The sequence below is a fragment of the Otolemur garnettii genome, unplaced genomic scaffold (assembly GCF_000181295.1).
Source record: "Otolemur garnettii isolate 467f Iridium unplaced genomic scaffold, OtoGar3 scaffold00141, whole genome shotgun sequence".
Lineage (NCBI taxonomy): Eukaryota > Metazoa > Chordata > Mammalia > Primates > Galagidae > Otolemur > Otolemur garnettii.
In genome coordinates, this window is record NW_003852536.1 from 1,242,758 (window position 1) to 1,252,249 (window position 9,492).

At 35.4% G+C, this 9,492-nt stretch overlaps 1 protein-coding gene and 1 non-coding gene across 5 annotated transcripts in view; one reads left to right on the top strand and one right to left on the bottom strand.

Annotated features, from left to right (window-relative positions):
* Positions 1–9,492, top strand: part of AHCTF1 (AT-hook containing transcription factor 1) — an 87,034-nt gene that overhangs the window by 24,351 nt on the left and 53,191 nt on the right. For all 4 annotated transcript variants that reach the window (XM_012810759.2, XM_023518558.1, XM_023518556.1 and 1 more), the window contains 4 exons: positions 1,731–1,938; positions 3,572–3,688; positions 7,681–7,765; positions 8,830–8,980. In XM_012810759.2, coding sequence (XP_012666213.1) covers positions 1,731–1,938; positions 3,572–3,688; positions 7,681–7,765; positions 8,830–8,980 — 561 coding nt within the window. The remainder of the gene's footprint in view (positions 1–1,730; positions 1,939–3,571; positions 3,689–7,680; positions 7,766–8,829; positions 8,981–9,492) is intronic.
* Positions 940–1,065, bottom strand: LOC111728145. The gene has a single exon (XR_002775532.1). It is a non-coding gene; the product is annotated as a small nucleolar RNA SNORA11 (small nucleolar RNA).

A 9,492-nucleotide genomic window follows, 5' to 3' on the forward strand; every position in this document is an offset into this window, starting at 1 on the left:
CCGGCTATTTTTTTTGGTTGCAGCCGGCATTGTTGTTTGGCGGGCCCGGGCTGGGGATTCGAACCTGCCACCTTAGGTGTACGTGGCTGCCGCCTTAGCCGGTTGAGCTATAGGCGCCGAGCCAGTTTTTCTGTTTTTAGTAGAGACAGGTTTCACTCTTGCTCAGGCCAGTCTTGAACTCCTGAGCTTCTGTGAGCCACCACACCTGGCTTCACGTTTTCATTTCAAAGGAAGGACTTTACGGCTTTTTGTTGGCATATCCAAATTTTCAGCATCACTACCCTTGTGCTTTGGGGCCATTATTAAATCAAATAAGGGTTGGTTGAACACAAGCACCGCAACACTGTAATAGTCAGCCCGATAACTTATATGGCCACCAAATAAATGACTAAGGGCAGTAGCATGTGTAATATACATACCACTGAACAAAGGGGTGATTCGTTTTCCATAGATGGTGGGAGATTTTATTATGTTACTAGGCACACTGTGCACTTTAAAATTCATGAATTATTTCTGGAATTTTTCATTTAATATTTTTGGATTGTGTTTGTCCACAGGTAACTGAAACCGGAAAGCAAAACTGCAAATAGAGTAGCAAAACTGCTACTGTATTGCCAAGATTGAAAAACCCTACTTGTAATTGTTTCATTCGTTGAGTTACATGAACTTCTTATTTCATCAAGGGCGGCAAAATGATGATTTTTAAATTCTGTCTGAAGAACTTTCTCACTAACTAGGGCTGTTGGTTACCCTGAAATCCAATGTATACAGAAAAGGCAAGATAAATATTTACTAAAAGAAATACTAGTAATACTAATTTTTTAAGATTTTTCTAATATTTTATTAGGCAATTTTCAAACATACTATACAATTGAAAGAATTATACAGTAATCACCTGTATACCCACCACATACATTAAAAATTTTTTTTTTCTTGGGAGCATGTAGGGAATTTGTAGGGAAGACATAAGTTTTGTGCCCCCCATCCCAGTAACCCCAGATTCCTGTTGAGTGTATTATAAATAGAGGAGCCATCCTTCAGCCCTCCCTCCTCTGAGTACACCAATAATATTCATTTGCAGAGTCAGAGGGTAATAGCAAATTACTTCCAATGTTTCAATATAAGGCCTTTTATAAATGAGGAGAGTGAGTCTTCCCCTCCCCTCACTGGTTTGAATGTCATGAGTCCATGAGGGTTAACATGTTTAATGTCCTTCATTCATTTTCATTGTTTTTGATGCTCAAAATGTCCAGTCTCTGATAATGAGAACCCCCTTCATACTGTCTGACACATTCCCTGTAGCCTTTAACAGCATCCTAGATTACTGGCATAACATGAATCAGTCTCCTGTCTTATGTCTGTCTTCTTCCCCAGACCTGGAATAAGCCCTTCCTCCAAGCGAAGTGTTTAGCTTGTACTTCTACATGTCAGTGAAGAATTAATCAGCTTTATTTGTAATTGTTAAAGAAATTGTTTAACCCTTTAAAAAAAGATTTTGCCTTATATAATATTTGAGATGTATTGACCTTCTAAAAATTACAGAATTTATTTTTTAATCATAGCATTTAAGTAGATAAGGGTGGCTGTTTTCTAGTTCACTGTGCTTTGTTATCGCTAATCCTTTTATTTTAATTGAGTCAGTTGACTTTGGGGCATGAATAATGGATGACACATTTGCTTTTATTCCATTCATGGTTTTTTAATGTTATTTGTCTAATTTTTGTTTTCAGATCTTGAAGTTATAATTGGTATCCCCGCTGAAGTACCACACATCAGAGAAAGTGTGATGAGAGAAGGACGCCATCTGTGTTTCCAGTTAGTAAGTCCGACAGGAACAGCCATTTCAACTCTTAGTTACATAAACAAGACAAACCAGCTTGCTGTAGGTTTTTCTGATGGCTATCTAGCACTTTGGAACATGAAAAGCATGAAAAGAGAGTAAGTATATCTTTTTTCTCTTACTTGATTATTGGTGTTTCCTTTTGTAATATGGCCTATATTTAGTTGCTGATATTTAAAAATGAGCATACTAAGAAGAGTAGAGTAGATTGATGGTTGAATGACTGGTTGAGTATGAACAAATTGGTATAATAAGGAATGACTTAACATGTGAATTTAGGTTGATTTTTTTGGTGTTTATTGAGTGATTTATTTAGTGTTTTCTTTGCTAATAAAGCATGACTCTGAAGATAAACCCCTATATAGTCAGGGACCACATATATGAAGGTGATCCTATAAGATTATTATTGTTTTTTTGTTTTTTTTTTTTTTTTAAGAGACAAGGTCTTGCTGTGTTCCCCAGGCTGTAGTACAGTAGCTTGGTCTTAGCCTCTTGCAGCTTTTAATTTTTGGGCTTCACATGATCCTCTGATCTTCTGTCTTAGCTTCCCTAGTAGCCCTAAGATAGATTACCTTTTTTATATTTAGATACTCAAATACTTAACCATTGTGTTACAGTTCCCTACAGTATTCAGTTATAGTGACTTGCTATATAGTTTTGAAGCCTAGAAGAAATAGGGTATACCATCTAGGTTTGTATAAGTATATTCTATGTGATGTTCACATGATAACAGAATCACCAAATGATGCGTTTCTCAAAATGATTCACTGTCCATTTTGGCATGTAACTATTTGTGTAGTATGAGTTCTTTCTGAAAGACTCTTCCCTATAATGATCTATGGAAAGTGGCAGTTTAATAAATTTCTCAGTTGATGGAAAAATAGGACTTTGAAAATTCAAAGTTATAAAATATGTATGTTTTAAAATTGTATGCCGTCAAAAGTCTCACTATAATTATATTGATACTTTTCATCTATGAAGAAAATTGCCTGTAACACTGAGAAAGGTGGCAAAGAGAGGTGTTCTTTTTTTTTTTTTTTTTTTTTAGTTAATTTCTGTTAAGAATTAGGTTACCTATTTGGCACTTAAGTTGTGTATTTATTTTTCCTTTTCTATTTAGGTATATTGGTATGTTCTCTTAAGTAATTTATCTTACTTTATAGGAAGTTCTTTATAACTCTGTTTGCTGTTAAACTTTTATTAGCTCTCATCTCTGAATTGCTCCTAAAGAAAAACCTGAAGAACCCAGTCTCTACAGCAGTGTTTTCTTCTGGCTAATTATGGGGGCTTATGGGAACTCTGCAGTTCGCAACTCATCTTCTCTTTAATCAGTGGGGAAATTGACTCTAAACCTAAGTGACTGGAATGGAGTATTAGGGCAGTATTTTGTGCCTTTGTGAGGTACCACTCATGGGAGAGCAATACGTAATTGTTATAACTCGTTAGGAACCAGTTTACACATACATATATACATGTACACTACATGTATATATGGAACTATTCTTGGTTCTACCAGGCAGGAAGATGGGTGCCATGGCCATATTGGTGATGTCTTGTGCTCTGTGCAATTTTAAAGATAAGGAGATTTGACCATGCCCCTCAAATCACTTAATTTGGGGAGTTATATGAATAGTATTTGCTTAACCAAAATTCTTACATGAGATACCTTCTTCCTTTTCCATACAATTACAACTTACAGATCTGAAATGTCCTAATTTTTATCGGTTTCAGATATTATACACAATTGGAAGGTGGAAGAGTTCCTGTATATGCAATTACTTTTCAAGAACCTGAGAATGATCCTCGTAATTGTTGTTATTTATGGGCTGTTCAGTCTACACAAGATAGGTAAGTGTAATGCAACTTAAAAAAAATCATCAAAACTGATAGAATAGTTATATTCTTTTGTAAAGCTTTGTTCTTGTCTCTCTTTGTGAAAGCAATATAATTGAGTGGATTAGTCAGTGGTAGCTGAAATTATTTTAAAAGCTAAATGATTGTTTCTACATGTTTGAGTAATTCTGAGATTGTCAGTAAGAAGGAGTTGTGCTTACTTATTTGAATATTATTTCAAAGAGTAAGAATACAGATTAGTAGGTAACTTCTTTTTACCTTAGGCAATTTTTATGGTGGTCTACTCATAAGAACATCTTTTCTTATTTATAATCTCACTTCTTTTTTCCCTCTGTTGTGTATTCCTGTTTTATATTTGTTTAGTTCCACTTTGTTTTCTAGTCCTACTTACCTTTTACAGTTTATTTCTAGGATTAATTCAGTTCATCTTAACCCGTCATAAACTAATTTACTTCAACCTAAGGGTAGAGAAATCTCTCCTTTCGCTTTAATTTCTAAGTGGTTGAGCTTATTTATTTCCATTGCTAGAAAACAAAAGTCTTGATATTCTCTTATTCTTTGATATTTAATTCTTTGATGATGAAACAGTTAAAGTTTGAAGTGTAAATGCTTTGCTCTTCCCCGTATGTTCTTTTCCTAAGTCCATCCTACCTTACAGATTCTAGGTACCTCAACTATAATCAGGTTTGGTTTTGTGTTGGCTATCCCTTACTTTTATGTTTGGTCTTACCCAACATTGTAGTCTATCAGTGAATGAAGACTTGGTTTGCCACTTCTGAAGCTTATCAATCCTGGAGAAAACCGAAATGAACATGTAGAAACAGTTATTGGAATTCACTTCTTTGAGTTATATCCATATTCCTAGCAGGGTTGGGGAACTTGCAGCCTTCTGAATTCAAGATTGTTCTTTTTTAAACACCAAAGGAGGCAAGGAAAGAAGCTCTATCTTTCTCTGTTGCATCCTGCAATAAAACGATTTGTTTGTAAAATTTGGATTCAGTCAGAAGGCTGTAGTTAAGGACCTAGAAGGCCATATTATGCCCTTAAGTCCACAGATTCCCCGCCCCTTAAGACTCTATATCAGTGGTTTTCAATCAGTGGGTCGTGACATTAAAGGTCTGTGGCATTAGGAAGGTTGAGAACCACTGCTCTATATGGTGGGGAATTAGGTAACTTTTACTGAAACAATTTTTGCATTCCATTTTTTTTTCCTTCCAGTACTCACTCTTGGGTGGTAGGTTCTATAAATTTATTATTATTTGTGGTGGGTTTTTGTTCTCTTTTACTTTTTCCAGATTTCTACACTAAAGCCTAAAGGGGTTCCCACTTATATTTTGTAATATGGTGTATAAGTCTGTATTCACTTTTACCATTCCGCTCCTGATTTTTATGGATTTTGTAGAGCTTTAATCTTCTTAGTTGTGTAGGTGATGCCCACTCTGTCTTAGTAATTGTTAAACTATCTGAATGGTCCCTACTTTTTTTTCTCTAAAATCATTGTGAATCACATGCAGTTCCCATAACCCTTTTTGAGGTTGTCTTTAGAAGTGTATATGCATTATAAGCACAGATGAATTACAATTTTAAATATTGGCAAGTAGTTTTCTGTTTTGTTTATGGTGATGCTCAGCACTAACTTACTTTTACTACCCATAACACGTTGAATAATTAACATACTGGAACAGTTTGAATTGTAAGTTAGATTGTTTATCCCTAAATTATTTACTTTGCATTTGTCAGTACTATTGATATGAGGTTTCTTTTGAGATCTGGTCTTTTGTTGAAACCCTTAAATTAGCAAGTCATGCACCTCATTGAAAATCTGGTGAAGGCTCTGATAAATATTTGTGTCTGTGTATGTATGTAATTATTTATACACATACATATAAAGAAATGTAAATAACATTGTGTACAGTTTAAGGAAGCTCACAAACTGTCCTAAGTCTACCCATCAGACCTCAGTTAGAATTCCTGCTTTGAATCGTTCTTAGACTAATCTCTTTCATTTTATGTATTCCCCCTTGGTCATTACATCTCCCAGTACCTTATTGGTATTAAGTAGACTAAAATATAAATATTTATGTTTAGGTTGTAAGTCTTAAATCAGGAAGACAGGTGGTATAGTCTTTTTTCATCCCCATCAGAGCAATCATTTGAACAAAATAAAAGAGGGGGAAAAATTATTGTAGAGTGAATGTGTGACTATAAAATTGTATGGGTATAGATCTTAAATTGTTGCCATAGTGCTCATTAATTATAATAAAAGCCACATTTAGTTTCATAATACGGAAAAATGAATGAAACTGATTGGTATTCCCTTTCACCTTGTTTGTATGGAGTCTATCCTATTACTTGGTTTTAGAGGCTATTTGTCTTTGCTTTATGGCCATGTATTTATGCATTTGATGCAATTCTTGAGCATCTACTGTGTACCAGTAATTTGTTTTAGGGAATATAGCAGTGCATAATAAGACAGATAAAATTTTTGTTCTTTTAGAGCTTATATTTCAGTGAGGAAGAAAGAGAGTAAGTAAACAGATTAATATATTTAATTCATATAATTTCAGGTAGTGATGTTAAATGCAGAAAAGTAAAGTTGGGGAAAGGGATGTAGAGTGTGGTGGAGTAGAGGGTACTGCTGTTTGAGCTGATAGAGCCAGAAAGACTTGAATGAAGTTGGAACAGGGAAGGGGAATGCTATGGAAAGATCTGGAAGGGAAGAATGCACAGATCTTAGTTAAATGTCTCAAGAAAAAGTAAATCCAATAAGAGTGGAACACAGTAATTGTAGATGAAGTCAGAAAATTAGAACTTGTTTTCATATAGGAATATGTAGATCAGAATAAAGAAAGTGTTTGAATTTGGTCTGGCTATCTTAGACCAGTTAAGTTAATTTGTAGTGGTAAGGCCTAAGCATTAGTACTTTACCAAAAGCTCCTCTGGTGATTCTGATAAGTAACCAGGGTTGAGAGCCAGTGGCCTGGAGTGAATGAGAAATACAGAAAAGAAGCCAGCTGGAGGAAACTAAGCCTTAAGACCTTCCAATACTTAGAGATACTTGGAGATTGAGAATAAGAGAGAAAGGTAGCCAGTGAAGGACTAGGAGGAGATAGTATGGTATGAGGAACATTAGGAGAGTATGTGGTATGCGGGAAGCCAAGTAAAAGAAAAATTTTTTTTTTTTGCAGTTTTTGGCTGGGGCCAGGTTTGAACGTGCCACCCCCCCCACCCCCCCATATGGGGCCAGCGCCCTATTCCCTGAGCCACAGGCACCGCCCAAGAAATTTTTTAAGATGGATCAGCTAGTAATAAGAATTCAGATTTATATCATGTAGCTCTAGAATCTGGGCTCTTAACACTTACTGTATACTGTGTACTTGAGTAGTACAAATTTATTTGGTATATTTGCTTTGTGCCTTTATTATATATAGCTCCTGTGCTTGTGGTCCATTTAAGTTAGAGTAGCAAGATGGAAAAGAGACCCGGAAGAAGGAGCAAAGGACGTGTTACCTCTTAAGAACGGTTCTTTGTAGTTGGCATGGGCTAATTCTTTATGTCCCATTGGCCGGTACTTGGCTGCAAAGCTACTGCATCTAACTACAAAGGAAACTGGGAAATGTAGTAGTTATTTTAGGTAGCCATGTGTCTAAAACATACCTGTTAAAGAAGGAATATTTGAGAAGGAATATTCAGTTACAGTCTCTGCCACACAAGATACCACCTAGAGCAGTGGTTCTCAACCTTCCTAATGCTACAGGCCTTTAATACAGTTTCCTGTGGGTCACAACCCACAGATTGAGAACCGCTGACCTAGAGTATATAAATAACATGAATGTAGCTAATTAGAATCAATGAAAAGTAAAAATCATTGTTTCAAAGGATTAAATTTTATGAAAACAACCAAATAAAGCTAAGTTTTTTACAGTGATCTTAGACAGTAGGAGATGTTTAATGTATATTAAGTGTATTTCCTCAATTTCTTTCAGTGAAGGGGATGTTTTGAGTTTGCATCTGCTTCAGCTGGCCTTTGGTGATAGAAAATGCTTGGCATCAGGACAAATCTTTTATGAGGTAAACGTTAATTCTATTATGGGTTTATATTACCATTTTGTTCACTATTCCTGTTTTTAAATGTTTTTGTTTTCAGATATTGAAAAGCCATTTTTAACATTTAAGTTAGTACTGTATTCATAGAATAGCAGAAGTATTACATTAGGGATCTTCTCTAGATGAGAGTATCTAATGCATTAGAGGTCTGTTCTGTTTACCATGGTAGCACTCTTTTCTAGGTATCATTTTCCTCTGCAGTGCAGAGGAAAATCGACTAGTCTCAAGCCTGTGGCTTTATTGATACTGAGGAACAGAACAGTAATCCCACTTTGTTGATGTAATATATTGAGCAGTAAGTCATGGAGTAACTTTAAAAGAGGATATATGCATCTCAGCTTTTAGATGACTACCTATTTTTCTGGCTGAATTCCAGAGGAAATAGTAGGGGTGCTGTTAATAGCCATATTTTGCCAATCCTTACATACCTCCCTCCAAAATAGGCTTTCTTAATCTAGGATTTGAGGGGTATATTGTTGGGTTTCAGGCAACACATAAATCCCTGAATTATGTATGACATTTTTGTGATCATGTATTTTTCTTGGGAAAGTCTCATAGCCTTTTGTCAAATTCTTCAAGGGATCAATGAACAACAACAAAAAAGAAGTTTAAGAGTTATTCTAGGACAAGAATTTTAGTAAGAACACAGGAATAGGTTTGCTATTTATATAAATTTGATGGTTATTCCAGTTCACACTCCAATTGGTGGTGCCTGAGAGTTCCTCTGTTTGATAACAACTTTAGAAAGTTGGTTAGTAATTATTTTTGGGAGACTAAACCTAACTTTTAAATTTATGTTTTAAATTGTGTAAAAATTTAGAGCCCTTTTAAGCAATTTGTTCTGTTTGATCTAAATTTTTATATTTCTTTGTATTGTTTGAGGAAAGTCTTTAAATTTGGAGAACATTTGATTTTTATATTTTGTTTTATTTATGTTTTTTACAGGCGATATCTGTTCTAGGTATTTAATTTTAGAATGACCTTTTGCTTTGAATCCTATTAAGATTTGTGTACATTTTATGTTACAGGGTTTGGAGTACTGTGAAGAAAGATACACACTGGACCTGACAGATGGCATGTTTCCTTTAAGGGGACAGACAAGTAACACCAGATTATTGGGATGCCAGAGTATAGAAAAATTTCGATCTCATGGTGACAGGGAAGAAGGCATGAGTGAAGGTTGGTTAAAAGTATTTTAATTATGTCATGTGAAGGGTTGATTTATCTTAAGATTCATGCCAGGTATTGGTTTCTACAGTTCATACTGCTGGTAGTTAAAAAGAATTAGAATACTAATTAAGGAATTTATTCAGGTCTATATGAGATACTTGTATTTTTTGCTCTCTAGATTGGTATGTAGAACTCAAGAATTGAGTAGATTAGGGCAATGACAGACCTTTTACTTTAATCCAGCTATCATAGTCTTAACTAATGCAACTAGTTTTGTTTTTTTTGAGACAGAGTCTCACTTTGTGGCCCTTGGTAGAGTGCTGTGGCATCATAGCTCACAGCAACCTCCAACTCTTGGGCTTAAGCGATTCTCTTGCCTCAGCCTCCCAAATAGCTAGGACTATAGGCGCCTACCACAACGCTTGGCCATTTCGTTGTTGTTGCAGTTGTCATTATTGTTTCGCTGGCCTGGGGCAGGTTTGAACCTGCCATCCTTGGTGTACGTGGCTGATGCTGTAACC